We start from the raw sequence: 20,862 nt of genomic DNA, 5'->3' as shown, positions 1-20,862 counted from the left end.
GTTGAGCAAAAGGGGATGAACAAACCATCGATCGAGGGAGGATCAATGATGGACATTCGCCGGAAGGTGTCATCGTAGGAAACCCTGGGAATGAAACTCACGGTGGGGGCCAGGTCTCAGTGAGGTGTCATCACAGAGGATGGATGACCGGGTGGATGAGAGGGGAAGAGACGGCAGAGAGGAGATGAGATTAAACGGGAGAAAACATGTCAGGGGCACGTGCCAGCAGAGACACTGGCGACACGTCAGCCAAATGAAAAATATCAATAACAGGTTGTTATTGACCTGTTAAACTTTGTGCTATCAGTCAATAAGCAGCATCAGATGCTGCTGGATGATGATGGACAGACCTTGCTTTCACTCTGTACCAGTCCGTCACGACACGTTTCTGTCTTTGGCGGGTTTAGTGGTAAAACAAAAAGTACAAGTTTGAATTGAAATCACTTGAGATCTTTGTTTGTATGTTTTTGTCACGGCAATGGTGCCTGAATCTCGGCTGAGGGCAGTGTGTCATTAACTCCTCTGGCCCCGAGTGCCAGCTCTCACTGGAGATGTCTCTTTAATGACTGGGTAGATGGATGGATAGGTCGGTCATCACTTCCATTGCTCTCCAGCCCTCTCTCGCATTGGCAGTCCTTCTGCTATGACCTTGATTTAACATCACATCTCCTATTCAGGCATGATATTCTTTATTTGTTTATTTATTTGTTTTTGAGTCACCGATTCACCCATAAAATGCATATCTGAGGGGATGTACATACATACACAATCACTAAGATATTTAATGTCTCTGATGAATAAATCATCCTAATGTATTATGAAACACATAACAACCCCCCCCCCCCCTCCTCTCAGGCTGTAAGTTGGACGCCTGGGAATAAAGGTCATAATAAATGCTCGTTCACACTGCCTGAGGATACAAAACCCATTGGCCCACGAAACTTTTGAAGAGATAACGCTGTCAGAAAGTTTTAGTTTTTTTAAGGTGGGCTGCACTTTTGTCTGGATTTTTCAGTTTTCAATTTGTTTACTGAGCATTTGTGTCAGTCACAGACTTTTATCTCTTTAACTCAGACGTGACTATTGGATGAAAACAGTAAAACATCCAAAGTCACAGTCATAGTTCTGTATGTGGAGGATACAATCATACGAAATGTGAGAGATTATCCTCCCAAGGTGAACACCTTGCATGGCAGCTCTGTTGCAACTGGTGTGTAAATGTTTACATACATGGATTAATAGGCGACAATAATTGCTTAGACCACGAAGGTGCAAGTGCAGATCATATACAATTTCCATAAATGCCTCAAAACATTATTTATTGTGTGTAATAAGTAATCTTAAGACAAACCTTGAGTTAAAGCTAACTTGTTTTGTGACTTATAACCAAACCCTCACCATATCCGTGTTGGAGCAGGAAACATTTATATGTTTGAAAGGATTTCCTGTTTATGGAGGTGTCAGATGATTAAGAGCTTAGATGGGTTGTTCTTGAGGGCATAGACCAACAAAGCATTTTGTTGTTTCATTTATAGGTCTTGCTGTATGAGGGGATCCACCATTTGTTCTTTATTACTGAATTCCCATTGTACTTCGGTCCTTGTCAGTGCTAGCTTTGCTGTGGCCCTCAGGGTGTGGAAAGCCATGTGCTTTTCCCAATACACACAGCCACCAGCTGCTGCTTTTTACCAGACAGCCAAGAATCTTCTCCGTGGAGGCTTTCTGTCTAGTTTTTGCATTTTATAAACATAAGCAGGCCTTAGGGAATTACTTTTTGAAAGACGTGAAGATTACAGAGACGTCTGACTCAGAATAGCCTATGTAAATTAAGAAAAAAATAACAATAATCCTCACTATTCTCGCTAAGGTTTGTGGATTACCTAATATTAGAGAGCACAGTTGTGTGTCTGCGAGTGGAATTTAATGCCCTTGTTTTGTCTCCTTCCTTCCTTCTCCTCCTCTTTATTTTTGTGTCTCAGGCCGCGAGAGGCAAGAGGGAGAGAAGCATGGGTGATAATGACTTGTCAAATTAGAAGCGATGGAACCTGCAGCGAGTGTAAACACAATTCGGAATGTTCAGATGACATTTTCCAAGCTGTATTTCTACTGGGGGAGATTAGCAGAGTGACAGCTCAGCCTGAATCTCATGGATCACAGCTGCACAATGGAGAGCACCGGAGCACGCACACACACACACACACACACACACACACACACACACACACACACACACACACAGAGAGAGAGAGAGAGAAAGGGAAGAAATTACTGGCATTTTAATACAACATTGCAGACTGACACCTGCACAGACAAACAAACATTTCCCCACTGAAAACTGCAAGTGCGCACACACACTTTGCATTTGAGTATCCTGTAATTTGAAATGCTTCTCCTTGGCTTTTGTTCGTAGTCATGGTCTAAGAGACCTGCCTCGCTGTGGATTCGTGTCCATGTAGCTGCCCACACCCTGTCAGCATGATGGATGGTGTTCACACACAGCCTTGACTTTATAACTTACAGGGACTTTATTTGCATGTGTTCTCATTGCCAGTAAAACTGCACATGATGCAGGGCAGCCGCAGACTTTTTAGTTGTTAAGATATTAGGGGGCTCCTGTTTCTTAGTGTTCCATTTTACGCATGGCCGTCCTCCTCTGTACGGCGCAAACCATGAACGGCGCTGCTCATTTCCCAAGTTCGCCTATGAAATAAAGAGCCATTTACGAGGAACAATATCCCGGCCACCACATCTCCCTCTATCCTGCCCCCACTATTGGAGAGATACCATTGAGAGTCCGGGGCACATCAATTTGGGCCTTAAATGACTTTCTCCAGCTGGCCAAATCCTGACAAGCTTTCTGTTCTCCTTAAAAAGAGGCCCTTTATCATCAAGAGAAAGGAAGAAAGGATGAGCGAGGGAGAGAGAGAGAGAGAGAGAGAGAGAGAGAGAGAGAGAGAGAGGAAAGTCAAAAAGCTAATGTCTCAGTGACACCCTTTCACGCACAACAGGGGAAATTTCTGTTCTATAACGGGTTCTGGTTAATTTGAAGTCAATTGGAGAGTTATTAAAAGGATCTGAGTGAGCTGTGAGATGAACTTGGTCAAGGGCAAAAAACCAACCCTGGTTTCTATATGAAACAATAGAAACAGGCCTGTCACCTTCAGGCAAACTTGAAAGTTTGTATGATTCGTCCATAGACGATTGCGTATATATTGACTTTCAGATTCTAGCCGATTAGGCTTTTTTCTCATTGTTTTAGCCACAAATACGTTTGCTTGCTGTTTCTTTTTGAACACCCGCTTATAGACTCTGGGGTAAATCAAATTTTCGAGGATTTTCCTCACTTTTAGGTATTATTTTTGGTTTATCTCTCCAAGCTTCATGTTGCCTTTGAATTTACTCTGCCAATATGTATGCAAATGTCAACATCCACTGCCAGAAATTAGATTTACTTCATTTCCCTATTGTTCCTATATCCTTCCTGTTCTCCTCAGGTGCAGGTTCAATAGTTTAATGTAGCACTGTTGTGCATTACAGCACAATTTACAGTACAGGCACAATAATGTCAGGAAGAACAAATAATAAAGCAAGTGGAAAATGGAAATGGAAAATCTGATTTGATTCACATACAGTAGTATATGATGACTACGTCCTACTTATGTGGGTACACTCACATGCCACACTCACACAGGTTGGTCAGCGTATGTTTTTGTAGCAGAAGTTAATAACGATAATGGCCCCAGTTTATAATAAATGTACTCTGAGTGATCAGCTATTTTTGTTTTTGAGTTATTTTTGTGAACCTTTATTTTGTATTTTCTGCAGAGTCTTTTAGGTATTATTGGGAACAGCAGGAACAGTATAAAACAACCTGGAAACGATTTTGAATCAATATAAGATAAAGGAAAGAGAAAAAGATAATGAAATACAACAAATGGGGCATAACAAGCACTGTAGCAGAAATTAGGAGTGTCTACATGTAAACATTACTTATAGTTTTTAATGCTGGTGGCCATTTTAGTCAATACGCTTGCAGCCTTGTTGACCTGCAGTGAGACCACAATATTTACATTCTTTCTGAAAGTACAAGTCAGTGTTTTTAAATGTTAAAATGAGAACTATAACAGGTTTTTGTAGTTGTTGTTTTGTAAACACAGAAAGGTGAAAAGGGCTTCTTTTTACCATCATACCATCAGGACTTATCAGATAAGAGATGTAGGAGATCATTTATTTAAAGTATTTTATGATTATGTTTTCAATTAAGTCATGATAGAAAGTAAAAGACAAGGAGGAAGGCAGATACATTCAAAGCAGAGTGATGTTCCTGGTCTAACTTTTGTTTTAGCTAAAGAGCAAAGGAAATTTGGAGTGGATTTTTGGTGTGTTTGTGTGTTTCAGACGGAGGCAGAGAAGGATGTGATGAGGCCGTTGCTCCCACACACCAATTAGCCAATCACAGACAGGGAGCTGTGCGGAGTAGTTCAGATGTTGATTTTCAAGACATGCACACTGGGTCTACGAGGTAGTCACACTTGCGTAACTGCAAATCTCTAAAATATAAATTACCTGTTTACCATTCGTATTCTCAAAGGGTTGCAAAAATGGTTGGTGTTGCTCTGACTTGACAAATTTATAAATTATAGATGTTTTTGTGATTTTTCAACTGACATGCTGAAAGGGGCCGGTGTAAATGTTAATTCAGGCCCTGTCGAGTCCTGTTAAGCCAAACGTGGACCTCACTGGATCAGTTGGGACCAAAACCAAGCCAGACCACGTTAGCCAGGTCTGTTCTTGTTCTGAGGATCCCAGATAACAAAGACACAGAAGCTGTAAAAAAAAATTTTAACAATCCAAACTGAATCCCGCAGCGATTTTTCAACTTCAAAGGCCTCCGACTATAACCAGGCTTACACAATTCATTTTCTTTCTTTGTGAACTGAATCAATTGACACTTTCTGCTTTGATCTGATCGTCCTGTTTATGAAATTCTCGGTTGGCAATAAGAGCAATTATTTTCACTGTTTTTGTAGCAACAAACTAGAAGTAACATGGAACAGAAACGACATAACAGAGTGTTGTGTTAGTTCAGGCAGAGCGCTGACTGCATCAGATGATTGGCATCAGCGCTTTCATTCATACTTCACCATCATTGGCTCACTCACAGCTCTTGTTTTTATATTGATCATGTGAAGTTCATCAACCAGGCATAGAATATGTTTTTTTATTTATTTATTTATAACTAGTATTATTATCAATATTATAAAGGTGCATAGACGCAAGTGGATCGAAGCATCATGCAGGATTCACCAGATTCTTAAAAACACCTTCCTCTGTCTCGAGGCCAACAAGCCTGGAAGAAACATTCAAATTCAGAGCACAGGCTGGGACACACAGTGGAACTTTTGGCTAAAAAGACAAAACCCGGTGATTTACCGAGACAGCTGGGAATCTACCGCTGCAGGTTAAGACTCAGGTTCTGGTCAACTGTATTGATCCTTAATTAAATAATGTTAAGGCTAAAGCACAGACAGATAGACACAGACAGCGAGAGTGAAGGCTCGATAAGGAGCCTAACAGAGCAAATTGTAATTGCGACTTGAGCCCATGTTAAAAACTAATGTGACAGTTTTTTGCAATATATTTACTGCTTTCTCAATTCAGCTATTAAATTACAGCTGAGAGAAGTTTTAGTACTAAGGTGTCCTGCACAGGAGAATTGAGTAATAAGCAGGAGGATCACTGTTTATGTCCCACAAACTAAGATAAATGGACCGTATAGTACTTATTTACTCTGGATTTGAATCTGTTTTTAGAATTTTTCTCTATCTAATGTTGTTTTTTAAAAGTTTATATCACTTCTTCATAAATAAGGCTGTTGTTGGACAAGAAATATGTCCAAACCTACTTTAAAAATGTACAAGTGTGTGATTACTGCCTATATTTGGCTGCAGGAACATCCTTATTTTGTGTTCAGCAAATGTCTTCCAACAGAGGAAGGCTCCATTGTCCTTCTTTTTCCATCTCCATGTGGAGAAAAAGAAAAATGGGTGATGGAAAAATTCGGAAAACATATTTGGACTCATAAACTCAAAAATGCATGAACAGGTATTTTGAGTGCACAAAATCGTTGTTAACCAGCGTTGAGGATGCCCAGTGCAGTCTGCCATTTACTATAGATTCTACACATTTATCTCGAGTGGTCGGTGCGGCTGTTAACCCACACTTGTGAACTGAGAGAAACCATGGGGAGCTATTGCTCATAATTAGCCTTTGTCCAGAATACATGTCGAGCACTAACCTTATTCATATGGAAATAAATCTCCACAATATAGAGGGCAAAGAAGGAATTATTCATTATTGTTCTAAAGATCAGTCAGAAAACAGCAAACAGGCAAAGAAATAGGAAATAAGAAAAGAAGAATTCCAAGCTAGAGGGAACGATATGGAGATGGAGATGGAGTGATGTGTGAGGAGTGGGTGTAAACTGAGGAGGAGAGAAAGAGAACGAGAGAGACAGAAAGTTATTAAGTATCCTTATCCACATATAGATCATTGAACGTCTTCCTGCCCTGCAAGAAACCTGCCGCCCACCCAACATCTGATAATTACACTTCATTAGGAGAGCAGGTAGTGATGAGAGAAGAGAGGCCGACTACTGAGGGCGACATGAGAGTGAGACAAGAGACATGTAAGTAGGAAGCACACAGGAGTAATGCAGTGTCGTGGAAGGATCATGGGAATTTGATCACAAGGGGAAAGAAAAGCAGAATTTGACTCAGGTGACACGCAGCCCACTCTCTGGTGGTGGTGTTTGGAGGTCGGCTTGTTGCAGTGGCTTGTTTGTGTGACTCCATGAGTGTGTATGCATGAATGTGGGGGAAATATATTCTAGCTCAGGGGTCTGTATTTATTGCCTTGGTTTAGTGTCACACCAAGATGGGCAGGTCTGCTGCAGACACAGAATGTAATAAGGTTTCTGTGAGACACACACACACACACACACACACACACACACACACACACACACACACACACACACACACATATTGTGGAGCTTGACATTGCCTCCGTGCTATTCTCTTGCACCAGCCATACCTATGCCCTGTACATCATGTGACGTGTTAGGGTATCAGCGGCAGCATAGCGCCAGCCGGTGAAGGAGTGCTGCAGTTTACAGTGCTGCAGTAAGGATTCAGAGGAGCAGAGGAGCAGAGGCCACTTTCTGTCAGACTGACAGCCGCGTGGGAACGTGTCCGCATGGAAACATCCTTCACAGTATGGGCTTGTCTAAGAGTGGCTGGACAGAAGCGCTACAAATGTACGATGTCCCCAGTGGCGCGGGCGAGGAAAAGGGAGAGATCCTGCATGTATGTGTGTGCTGTCAGAAGAGAGAGTGAGAGGTGGGGACTGCAGTATTCATCCAGCGGGAAGCATTGATTTTCCGGCCCAGCGTGGGGATGTGGGAAATGTCAGCCTCTAATTGAGTTGATAAAACCGTTTTGAGTCTCAGACGTAAATATGGTTTCCCCCAACAAAAGGCCACCGCATTAGACAACTCCCATCGGGATGTCTGTGAGGAATGAAAGGTCTCCTTGTTGTGTGTGTGTGTGTGTGTGTGTGTGTGTGTGTGTGTGTGTGTGTGTGTGTGTGTGTGTGTGTGTGTGTGTGTGTTTACATGCGCTTACTTCTAATGCATGTGTAGTTTCTTTCCCGGACAACACATGTCTGCAAGTCAGCAGGATGACTGCAAATGACAGGCATGCAGGCGCTGGATAAAATGATTTCCTTCACTGTGAATCGGCGTACAAGCTTGTTAGAATAAACAGTGTTCGTATTGGCAGGGAGGGCAGAAATGGAGCCGGTGAGAGCGATGCAGAGGTCATACCCATTAGAGGTGTAAAAGGTAAATAAAGAAAAGGATGAATGAAGCCTCTGCTGTCCTTGCTGATTAGCAGATTGATATGCAGAGAGGACGGAGGACTGACCTGCTGCCTTCAGGGGAAATACAGCACAATGTCAAAGGAGAAACAGTTGTCTGGTTTAATGTTTCTCTTTATCTCCTGTTTTATATGATGCAAGTCATGGAGCTGGTCAGCTTTGCGGGAAGAAGCCTCAGCAGACTACCTGATGTCTTAGACAGAAATATTTAGTGACATACATAATCAAAGAATTATGATCTCTTTCCCCTCAGTCACCGTTAATACTGTCTCATACAATGTTCTACATTTTCAGATAAGGAGAGTTGTCAATCTCATCCTTGAAACACCAGACACCATCTCCTTTATCATAACAGCCCTTGTATTTAGGGGTGGATCTTAAATCTTCAGAAGTTTCTTCATAAATACCTCCTTTTTGAGATCAACACTACCTTCCCAAAAACGTCAGCCATCTGCGATCAAGTTAAGAGAGACCTCAGAGATGCAGTGACAAGACATTCAAAATGATTCTTCTAGCATTTCTTTTTAAATTAATGTTTTAAAATGATTAAAGTAAATCAAATGATGCATTGATTAATAATTTGATCCTCTGACACATAGATCTGTCATCATCAAATCAGAACACATCTAACTAGATGGAAAAGATTTGAATAAAAAGTGTGTGCATGCGCAAGAGGGTGTGCCAAACATCTCCACACACACATTATGATTTTATTAAATGGGAAATTCCTTCATAGTTGTTTTCTTCTGGAATAATAATGGTGTAGGGATTTTGTTGTTGTTGGTGAGATTAAAAATGTAATTCTGCTGACAAAAAGCCTCGTCTGCAGTATTTCAACTTTTTTTGGGATTGTGTTCATCAGCAAGATGCTTACCAGTTAAAGTAATCAAGTTTAAATTTGTGAGGCGTGCATGTGAACACACAAGAGCGTACATGCATGTCTGTTTGCATATTGGGGCCCTGCTCTCAATATTAAGGGTGATAATTAGACAGGGTTTCACACATTATTCCACACCCACATGTTCACACACCCACCCACACACACACGCGCACACACACACACACACACACACACACACACACACACACACACACACACACACACTTTCTCCTTTGCTCACATTCATATGTACGTTAGTGCTCACACATTTGTGGCTAAGCCCACTGGTAATTACTGACATAATTAGGCAGACAACGTTTCGTATAGGGAATGCACGCTCACGAAAACACACGCACATACACGTATACACACTAAGACACACATTACTGTCCTGGTAATTAAGAGTATTAATTACAAGCATAGCTGTCCCTGTGAGGCTCTGTATCACTCACAGACTGGCACGTAGCAGGGTTCTTATTACTTTATCTCACCACATCATCACCACCTCTCTCTCTGTCTCTGTCTCAGTAGCTCTGGTTACACATGCACACATGTACTCTCAGATATACACCTGCTGGATAAACAAGTGTAGCTAATTAGTCAGAGACTGATAGTTGGCCATAGGTTAAAATCTGGTAGCTTGGGAACTGAGAGAGATCTTCGTACTAACCGTCGAGCAGGACCAGTGTGCCTGAGGGGCTGTGACAGTGTTTTGAATTTTTGTTTTATGTCTTTAAAGCCACTGTGCCCTGTGGCTTAACTTTTTTTGTTTGTTTTCCTTCTGTACCTTTTCATGCTGCAGCAAAAGAAGGAGACCTATAAGTTTCATACATTACGCTGGGAGATCCAGTTTTTATTTTGTAATGCGCGCGTCAGCTTTTATTTGTAGAATTAGCTCCTGACATTGTCAGACATTGTCAGACATTGTTGGTCAAGATATCCTAAGATATCCTAAAATGTAGTGTAAAAAAAAAAAAAAAAATCATAGCTGATCTGTCCAAGTCTTAGACAAAGAACTCATCTTCCTTGAGAGCTTGTGGTGTATTCCCAGTCAGTAAACCAGCCCTGCACTCTGTAGCACAGGAGCTGTGGTGCATCCGCAGCATACCGAAGGTGCCTGGCATCTTTTATAGAGATATTTTACCGTTGATTCCCAAATGTCACAGTGGTTGCACATTTGGATATTGCCTGAGAGTCGAAGCTGTCTCTGAAGAGGCCAGGGTGGCACGCATGCCCTGAATGTGTGAGCTACGTCAGGATAGCGGGAGAGGAGACAGGATGTGTCGAGCACAGCCTTCACGGAGTCAAACTGCAGTCTTCCAAAAGTACATATTAAACAATACCGAGCAAAAAGATGTGAACTACACTGACATCTCTACACCATGAGAGAACTGCATACATGTGTACTATACATAGCTTACAGTCTCATTACTTATAAAGTTATTTAAGGGAGTGTCTTTACATAAATACAAAGAGGATTATTGTTGGGCTCCCTCTTATATTTTCTTGTCAAGTAGAGCAAAATGTTGCTATATAGTTTTGCTGTAAATGTAATAATTTTTTTTTTTTTTTGTATGTGCTGTAATCGCATTGCCGCCTCCTCTGTATGTGCTCCTACTATATTATTTTTTGATTTATGTGTTGAATGAATGTCTCTCCCTCTCACTTTGTGTTTCCCTGCAGTGGACGGCTGTACAGACTGGTCAGTGGACTATCTAAAGTACCGGGTGCTTCAGGGGGAGCCGGTGCGGCTGAAGTGCGCTCTGTTCTATGGTTACATCCGGGCCAACTACAGCCAGGCGCAGAGTGTGGGCCTCAGCCTCATGTGGTACCGCAGCTCTGGCCTTGGCCACAGTGACTTCGAGGAGCCCATCTCGTTCGACGGTGTACGCATGAGCAAGGAGGAGGACGCCATCTGGTTCAGACCGGCTGACCTTCAAGATGTGGGCCTCTACTCCTGTGTTTTACGGTAGGTTCGAGGTGGGAGAACAGTGGGAAGGATGCATTAAAAAAAATATATTCTTATGTGTGTGTGTGTGTGTGTATGTGTGTGTGTGTGTGTTAATGTGTGGGAGAGAGAGAGAGAGAGATTTCATAGACTCATTACTGGGTCCAACAATTTTACACACACACACACACACACACACACACACACACACACACACACACACACACACACACAGCAGCCCACTTTAATCATGTCGCATGTGGAGCACACACAACATATATACAAAAAACAGCGCGGTGCTAAGCAATAATTACATATTTCTTGGACAATAATGTTATTGTTTTTGCTTTATTTAATTATAATTAAAGCTTAAATTGGGGGTGAAAAGAATACACATATAATAGCCGAGTAAAAAGAAAAAGCCGTCCTCTCTCAGTCGTTACATAGCAGCTACTGCCTCTTTTCTTCTAAGGTGTCCAAGTGTGTGGTGTTTGTGCAGCATCAGGTCTGGTAGCAGATCCAGCACCCTGCAAAAGCCTCTGCAAGCTCTCCTGCTAGCAGCTGAATTACAGTTGTTTATTATTTTGATTCCACCTGGCGCAGGTCGATAACTGTGATGCTGTTTTTTTACGTCGTCTGCATGGCTTAGACACCCACTAACTGTCGACTGCTGATTTGGTTATTTTTCCTTGAATCTTTTTGCCTCTGGCGTGGGTAAGTAGACAATGTGATAAAATAGTCTCTTTTTTGTCGTGTTGTTAGTTCCTACTTTGTTGTGCTGTAGCCTACAGAAAAAGTGAATATAGTTTGCTGTGTTATAGTTTAAAACAACATTCATCCTCATAACTACTTTCTATCTACATTTTACATATCGTACCTGTTAGCAAGAGGAGAGGCTATTTTCCAGCTTAACATGAAAGAGCAGAAAAGAAAACTTGTCGTCGAAGCTCAAAAAATGCCTACCAGCAGCTTTAAGACAAAATCTAACAAACAAAAATATAAAAATAATAACATGTGGTTTAAGGTAGGGTCACATGCCAGCTAGCGTCTGTATAGTGACATGATGTTGACAGGATACTGCTCACCTCTCGTTCACCCAAGAAACATTTACAGCAAGTATGTCTCTATAAAACCACAAATTAGTGTTTTTAGATTTCAGTTTGTGTTGCGCTTAAATCTACAAGACACAACATAAATTAGAGAGCTTTGGAGGTGCTGAAGGCAACATTTCAAATTTAGGCAGAGTCAGGCATGTCAGTATCCACGCTTCCACTCTTCATGCCAAGCTTATTTCCATGCAGGTCTTCCTCTGTATTTGACACATAGAAATGAAAGTTGTACTCATTATCTCGCTTTAGCAGATAATCAGGGGAAATACTTTGTACTCTGTATCCTCAAAGGTGACATAATGTCTGATCTCTCGGTTTAAATCAAGTGAAATTGTTTCATTTCATGAGCAGATGTATATTAAATCTTAAAAGGTCTCGTAAACTAAATGACATGACTGTAGTAGAGCTCTCTTTGTGTATGCGTGGAGAGAAAAGAAATGCAGTGAACTGTGAATCATTTTGAAGCTACAAGCAAAAGTACCTGCAACCTCATCATAAAAGTCAACATCTGAAACATGCAAAGGAACACCTGGATGAGAGGAAACAAGTTCTGAGACAGATTATGTGTAAGTTACGCTCAGATAACTAAAGGTGTGAGTCAGATTTCATTCTTTTTACTTACAAAATTAACAGAATTTGTAATTTTTTTTCAGGGGTGCCCAAATCTTTTCATTAAAATGTATAAAGACACAAGATAAAACACAAACTCCCACATGTACACACACTTCAGAGGGCTGTTACGGAGACACTTTTTCTAATAGAAGATGCACGATCACGTAGCAGTAACTTATTAACCTTTACAGTGGAGAATATCTCAATAAACGGCTCATTACGGCTCTTCATTTCAGAGAGATTTTAATAAACTCTGTTAAAGGCCTCTTAAAGACCCAAAGAGGCGAGACACATTGAGTGTGACCGGGGGAACGTGTTTGTGTGCAATGATACCCCCGCTTACAGCACTCTGTAGCACTAATCTGGCACAAACACTTTCCAGTGTTGGCCCACTCTAAAATAATATTGTCTGACAATTTCTCCCAACAAGTCTTTGCTCTTGATAAAATGTTGTGTTTGAGATTCAGTGGCTACTTTAATTCTGCAGAACAGTTAAACGTTAAAATGTTCGAATGTTACAAAAAAAGAAAAGAAATTGGAAGCAGTGCCCCCAGCTCTGTGTTTCGCACTCTGCTTGTGTTGAGCTGGGGGGATTTCAAACTTCTCAGATACCCTAATCAGAACACTGCAAGAGATTTGCCTCTAAGCTGAAATCAATTGTCTTTTTGTTAGGGAGTAAGCTTTTGAGTCACACATTGGAGCACATATGACCAAACACTCTCCCCTAAAACTCCCTGCAGGCAAAGACAGCAGTCTTTCCTTTGCCCCTTTAAGATTTCAGAGTGTGTATTGTGTGCTGCAGACTTTAATTTTTCCAAACTTAGACATCTGAATTACACCTAGTATTATAAAATCCCTGACTGACATGACTGTGGATGAATGAATGTTACACAACCATGTGACTATGGACTTGAATCAACACATCCCTGACATGTTATCATAAGAATGGAATGTACAGAAGAAGCTTCATTAATATCAGCTTTATGGCAAGATTAATAATATTTTTGGATGATATTCAATATGTGCTGAATGTACCGCTCAATTCATTGGGAATCGTATGCAATTAAAAGCTGCTACTGGTACAGCTATACATTTTAAAATGAGCATTGCTCACTATTAGTCTTATTTCACACGTTATTTCAGTGTAAATTTGACCTTTAGACACAGATCAGTATCTTCAATGACTTTCACTTCTGTAAGATAAGTTATTTTTAAATTGCAAAATTTCAATCGTCTGAATTTTGGGTGCTTGTATTTTTTTTTCTGGAGTCAGAATGAGTTGCATATACAGTATACCTGAAATTTGGAGGTGTTAATGAGCTATTTAGAAGTAAAGATGATGATTATCACAGTCTCCAATGATTTCCCTGTATCACAATTCACTCATCAAGACCTTAAAATTATAGTCAGTGCTTGATTTCAGATTTAATCTGCTAAAGCCAACACAACAAAAATATCATTGTCCCGATGTCTTCTGACTGCACTGTATGCATATATATCTGTAGCACTATAGTGTTCTATGGCTGTGGGGGTTATATCTATAAATGTAGATAAATCCTTCTGCGTTAAGTTCAGCTTTTCACTGAAGCCCCCCAGATGTTTTTCTCAGAAAGAGATATGGAGGCGCACCGATTCACCTACAGTGCGTGTTGCACATATACGATGCATGCATTTAGTGTGTGTGTGTGTGTGTGTGTGTGTGTGTGTGTGTGTGTGTGCGCGCGCGTGTATGTGTCTTTGTCCTTCTCTGTCTGGAAATTTAAGTCTAATTGCCAGTTTTCCTGTGAAGGTGACTTCATTTACATTGCAATCTCCATGTGCTCCCTTTGACTCCCTCTTTCTTTTACTCCTTTGCTCCCTCTCTGCCTCACTTTGCATCTCACAAAAGGTCCGTAACACCGATTCAGATCCATCAATTTCTCCTACGCTCTTCCCCGCTCATGTCACCGCCACATTCCCTCTATGTTTCACCTGATGTATTGTTTTATAATAATTCCTCTAATGAGTCTGTGTTCCAGAGTAGGCGAAACCATGTGCATTTCCTCCTCCTGATTACATTATCCCACATGTTGGATAATAACATGTGGAGAATTACGGCTACCGTGAGCCGCAGACTAATGGCCAAAGCAGCTACACTCAAACAGAAAGTGACAGACGTGAAAGACACCACAGGACTGTGCATCGAACCCCAGCTGTCCATCAATCAAGCAGAGCTTCAGACGCCTTCCCACAATGCCACAGGGCGCCTGCTGTGCATATTTAACATGTAGGGATGTCTCCCATTGGCTCCCCGGGGTCTCGAATGGCTCAGGTGCATGACTGAGAGAGGTCCTCTCTGATCATCTACCCATTATGTCAACAAGCAGGGAGGGGGAGGTTGACTTTGTAGGTGTGTGAATTTGCCGACATGCGCATGTGCGTGTCCACGTTGGTGTTGCTGAGGGTGTGTTTGCTTGGATGTATTTGTTCTTTCGACAAATATATTGTCCCAGTGGACTCTGTAAAGCTACAGCATCACATCTTCCCACTCTAGTCCCACTAGATAGGAGGTATTGAGTCGATAGTGTTAGATTTCAGCACCACGAGGGCACAGCGTTGTTGCGATATCTTGCATCTTACAGCATTTTCCAGATGCCCTTTTAGTCCTATTGAATGTAGCAGAAGTATACAGTATGTTTTCTTTTCTCATTGCTATCTCCAGCCAGTCCTCCACAGCTGCACGTAGCCACATTTGTCTTCTTAGCATGTGTGTGTGTGTGTGTGTGTGTGTGTGTGTACGTGTCTGCATCTGTGTTTTATGGCCCCAGGGGGTCAGAGGTGTTTATATGAGAGAGGTGACTCCCTTATTGCTTCCATAACCTGAGTAGATCATATGAAACCCTGTCATTTACAGTGAATGGGAGCATCTGGCCAGCCGTAAATGTAATGTAATGAAATGAAATGAAAGCCCATATGGCTGTGCGCACAGCCTTCCGACCGAGTGACTGACCGCGTCCGATCAGAGCCGGGCGGCGGAGGATAGACACACAGACAGACGTGCTTCAAAAAAGTATGTCAACTTCTAACACAGGGCTGTTCTTCATAGGACCGGGCTGCTGCTGCTGCTGGCCCTCTGATCCATGCTTTCATTACCTCCAGACACTATTACTGTAATAGCATTCTTCACAGGACATCAGCCAAAGTCCCTAATAAACTCCAGCACATCCAGACCTCTGCTGTTCACCTGCTTACTTCCTCTCATCACCACATCACTCCTTTTGTAAATCACTGAATTTACTTATTTTCAGTGACAAAGGTCTCCCTTCTCCGTCGCTCCCTCACACCACCTCCGCCATTTTGACACCGAATCCCTGTCCCCACTATTTAAGACCAAGTACTGGACTTATGGGGTGTCAGGACCTTCTTCACTGGCGCTCTTGAACTCTCTCCAGATGCAGTGGGGCTACCTCATTCCTAGTCTCTTATATTCAAGCTGTCAGTCATAATTCACCCTTTTAGAATTGCTTTTAATGTTTGTCCTGTGTAACCTTGTACTAGTTCTTTTCTGAAGTGTCTTCAAAAGTGCTCTAAAAATAAAAATGTATTTTAGTGGCCGGCACAAAGCCCTGACTTCATCCTCAAAGATAAAGTCTGGGAAGCCAGAAGCCGGGACTTATTGCCATCAATGCTTGACTTCACTAATGCTCATGAAGCTGAATGGAAACCAATTCCTGTAGTCAGGCTCCAAGAACTTGTGGAGACGTCCCAAAAGAGTGGAAGCTTTTCTGGTGTCCATAATACTTTATGTAGGGAACACCTTGTCACGGTCACTTCTGGGGAGGTGGGTGCAGAAAAGCATGATGTCACTGGTGATGGGGGCTGTAATGGCGACAGCAACTTTTTTTTAACAAATAAAGAGAGAGAATCCTCCTTTAAAGCAAGATATATATTTATGTGATGTGTTTGGTGGTTGCAGGGAAACGAGGGCTCTGTCTGCAACTTTCTCATCCTTGTTGTGAGACCATCTCAGCATTTTTCTCGTCTCTGATTAGCATTCCCCGACTCCCCCCATAAATCCAGGAGTGGCCATGAGCGTTCGGCATTGACTCGGTAAAGCTGCTGAACATGTCATTATTGCTACACCCACAAACCCAGAGCAGGACGAGGGAGGCAGAGGAGCCATTGCAAACGTATACTAAAGAGGCATCAAAAAGAGTAAAGATAATATAATGTAACATTCAGTACTGTCAGTGTGGCAAATTGATACGGTGATACATTCTCACTAAGCTCCAGTTAAAGCTTCAGTCGGCAGTTTTTTTTGTCATCATTTGGCAAAAATGTCATAATACCCTTTCAGCATATTGTAATTCATGTGGTCTGGGAGAACACCTTCTTTTGGTTCTGTATTCAGGTTTCAGAAAATCGCTCATTACTGAGACTTGAGGCCAGTCACAGGTCGTTTTAAAAAAGAGTAGGAATCCCGATGTGTATGCAGGCCCCTTCAGGTGTTACACCGGATTCAACGGTGAAAAATCCTGAAGAGAAAGTTGCTATTCAGACATTGGGAACAACTGGGAGACATTGATCCCAAAGTGCACAGAGGGTGACCAGGGCGAGGCTGCAACGCTTCACTGATTGTCTGAGTGACAGACTTGGACTGGGAGTCACTGGACGGGGACGCTGCACTGGCCTCCACACACACATCACATCCATTAATCCTTGGACCAAGCCACCAGGAGCGTGTCTCCTAGGTGGAGGCGGTGGGGGACGCGGGGTCGTCCGGTCGGAAGGGAGGCAAAAACTAATGGGGAGTTTTTGACTGTGATGTCCATCTCAAAAAGCAACTGACCCCCCCGCCCGCTCTCCCGCAACAACCAATCGACTGCACTGTTGTGTTGCGTGGACGCATGAAAAGCATTTATGTACTGTTGCTTGGCTGTTAGACGGGGCTTAGGATCAGGACAGGAGAGCCGCAAGAGGACCGCTGTACTTTCAAACTCTGGTGTTTTTTTGTTGTTGTTTTTTTGCCTATTCCTCAAAACTGCATACCCCAGCTTTAAGTAATTAAGATTATGTAAGGCTATTATTATACTGTAATTAGGGTGAATCTTAAGCTCTTTGTGTTGTTGCTCTCTTCCAACAGGAACTCCACATACTGCATGAAGGTGTCCATGTCTCTGACTGTGGCAGAGAATGACACAAACCTGTGCTACAACTCCAACATGAGAAGAACTGAGAAGGCTGAACTCAGCAAGAGTAAAGACATCCTGTGTCCTGACATAGATGACTACGTGGAACCTGGAAAAGAGCCAGACATCATCTGGTACAAGGTGGGATTCCTGTCTGACTGAGCACGTTTGCTATTGTTATCTACTACCATATAATTTGTGTATCATTTGTATACCTGCCTGAAAGTTGGTTGATATTTTTACGTGTCCTGAATACTGTTATTTGTGAGGGTAAAGTAAGATGCGGGGCGTCTGTCTTTGTGATTATACAACCGAGCAATATTCTTCAATGGTTCATTGGTTTGTTTTTATCTAATTTCTAGGCTGTTAATGTTTAAAGCCTTGTTGGAATGTAGTTCCAGATCACTTAGACAGATTATGCATGGAGGCAAATGATAACAATGAATTACTTAAGCTATGTTTGCAGTGTGCCAATTCATTGTGGGAGTCATCGAGCGAGAGTGAGGGCTGAGCAGAGGACAGCCACAGAGATGGCTTTCATAATGAACACAAAACTTCTATGAGAAGGAAATTGTGCAGTTCTGTGCCCTGTGGAAAGAGTGGATGCCCTCCAAATGTTCCTCGTCCCTGATCTTTATTCAGCATGCACCTCCGCCTCCCTCAACTGGGTTCTTGCCTTTTCCAGGTCAGGCACGGCCTGCGGACAACAAAGTGCATCTCACATAAGGGCTCAGGCCAGACTAATCACAGGCAGATCAGCAGTAGATTAGGTAGCCAGGCTCGACCTCTAGGTTTTTCCAGAATTCAATTATGGCCTGGGTAATGACTGGGAGTGCTGGAACCCAGAGTTATTTGGACCACTGCGGAGCCACCGTGATTGAATTCGAAGGTTGCCGGGAGCAACGGTGGAATAGAATCCGCCGCGCTATCGTTGTCCCCGGCAGAGCGCCAAGGAGCTGGAGAGAGGATCATGTCATGGAGTCACTCGATGTGTCTGCACACACAGACTCACGCATTCACAAACGCAGCACAAACACACTTATTTTGCCCGCGGAGACTACTGTAAATACGATTCTGCAACCTCTGTGGCCGTCGGAGAATATTGAATGGAGAATATTCAGTTCAGTGCAATAAATCTTGATCAGATAAGCAGGGTAATGGCTAAGCCTTATCATTTTACCATATGGAATTTTTATGTCAGAGCTGAGCTCCGCATCCCTACCACTTCATCCACTTTCTTAACACCCAGGGACATTTTCAAAGCTTTTGGGGCCGGCTCAGATCACTTGAAATCTTATGGATGTAATTTATTATGAAGCAGGGTGAAGGTCTAGAATTTCACAATTTCAGGCTTGTCCAGAAGATTTAATTTCCTTCCATGTGCAGTCCACACTACCTTTCCATCTGTCTATTGCATTTATTTTGTATCCGACTTCTCGTGATGTATCTATACTCTCTTTTTGTCGAAGTACTGACCTGCATGTCCTTCTCTAATTTGCAGGAGTGTCGTCCCAAGCAGTGGCGTGCCAGCATCATCCAGAAGAGAGACATTCTGTCGATCCAAGATGTAAAGGAAGATGACATTGGGAATTACACCTGCGAAATCCAGTTTGGTGGCTTTCTTGTCAGAAGGACGACTGAACTCACAGTGACTGGTAAGTCCTCAGGAGAATCAAAAAAATTAGGAAACTGATATTTCTTTTATGTCTGGAGGGTAATTTTATATATTTTTCTGATAGTATTTGTGTTGTCAGAGAGAGTAGAGTAGCAGTTGCAGCAGACACTTTAATAAAAGGAATGGATTGCAGCAAACACCACCGAGTACTGCAATGATGTCCTGCTGCTGTGTTAATTGCTGGGGGAGGTTGAATGCTGTGGCCTGGCCTCTATCCCTTCTTCTAACTCAGCACTTTCCAGTCAGCTAAGCAGTGTTGAAATATTTAAGGCTATAGGCTAAAACCTCTTCGCACAGAGAGCTAAGGAGCCAGGACCAAGGTCAGGAGATTTACAGTGCACTTACTCTGTGTTTCTATCTATCTCTGTCTCTCTCCCTCTCTTTCTTTGCCTTGCACTACTGCAAGGTGAGCATGACAAAGAAATGTATTCATGTGCTGAGACGTGGAAATCGGGTCCTCTTAGCTCGTGTGTTCTGCCGGGGTCAACTGCTCTGATTAGAGTTGATAAAAAGATCTAATCTAGTTTATTTTGTGTTCTTTTTTTCAATTAAACAAGTCTAGATAGTCCCACCTAATGGATTCTAAAGTGTATTGATCTGTTTGATGCAGCTTACTTTTCTGTCCCTACTTCATAAAAACTGAAAAATTAATTGGAGGTTTTATTGTCCCCAGTGCTAATTTTGTTAAAAAAAAAAATACAAAAAAAAATACACTATATCTGATACCATTGATAGATTTCCTCAAAAACTCATACATGCATTCACTGCATCTTTTACATACTGCTTAGCATGACGTGTATCATAAATACATGCATTTAAAATGAACACGTTAAAAGTTTTAAATTCATAAAGGTGTTCACATCGATGTCCAGTGGATTCCTCCGTTGCTGTGTGTTTTCTTTGTGTGGTTTTATATCTAAATCAAAACAATTGTAAAACAATTTTGCCCAACCTGCTGTGGTGTGTGATCCTAAAACCAGATAGCACAGTAAAGCTTAACTCACTGTGTGTGTGTGTGTGTGTGTGTGTGTGTGTGTGTGTGTGTGTGTGTGTGTGTGTGTATATAATGTGTGTGTCTGCACTGACAGATTGTTAGCATTTGATTAGTATCTGAAGCGGTGTTTATTCGTGTGGCTGGTCATCGCTCTTGTGTGATATGAGGCCAATATCAGGCTATTTGCTATCTAGCAAAGATCAACAGGACAATAATACCTTAACCTTACCAGGATGTATTATGGGATGAGATTAAGTGTTACCCCGGAGATGTGGCGTTGAGATTGGCTGCAAAAGTGATTGATGAACCATCATTTATCCACAGCAGGATTGACTATGAGGAAGATACACCAGATTTGATTTGATCAGAAATACCATCACAGTTTTCCAAGTGATCAGCGTTTGCATGATTCCCTATAAAGCATCTAAATTTGAAATTTGTTGGAACATGTGTGGTTGTCATATAACATAATATGTGAGAAGGTCCTTAACCAATTTTGTGTTTTCTGCCAAATAATTGTAACTTCACCTGATTTCAC

General features: G+C 42.0%; 1 protein-coding gene across 5 annotated transcripts in view; it reads left to right on the top strand.

The window, feature by feature from the left end:
- The window catches only part of il1rapl1a (interleukin 1 receptor accessory protein-like 1a), a 159,049-nt gene that overhangs the window by 57,300 nt on the left and 80,887 nt on the right, over window positions 1–20,862 (top strand). For all 5 annotated transcript variants that reach the window (XM_069154178.1, XM_069154176.1, XM_069154180.1 and 2 more), the window contains exons 3-5: window positions 10,502–10,787; window positions 17,610–17,796; window positions 19,157–19,310. In XM_069154178.1, coding sequence (XP_069010279.1) covers window positions 10,502–10,787; window positions 17,610–17,796; window positions 19,157–19,310 — 627 coding nt within the window. The remainder of the gene's footprint in view (window positions 1–10,501; window positions 10,788–17,609; window positions 17,797–19,156; window positions 19,311–20,862) is intronic.

The sequence above is a fragment of the Embiotoca jacksoni genome, unplaced genomic scaffold, assembly GCF_022577435.1.
Source record: "Embiotoca jacksoni isolate LCO1_2020_lvr unplaced genomic scaffold, fEmbJac1.0.p SCAF_2, whole genome shotgun sequence".
NCBI lineage: Eukaryota > Metazoa > Chordata > Actinopteri > Embiotocidae > Embiotoca > Embiotoca jacksoni.
Note: the sequence above shows the minus strand (reverse complement) of the source record. Positions and strands in the feature narration are given on the sequence as shown.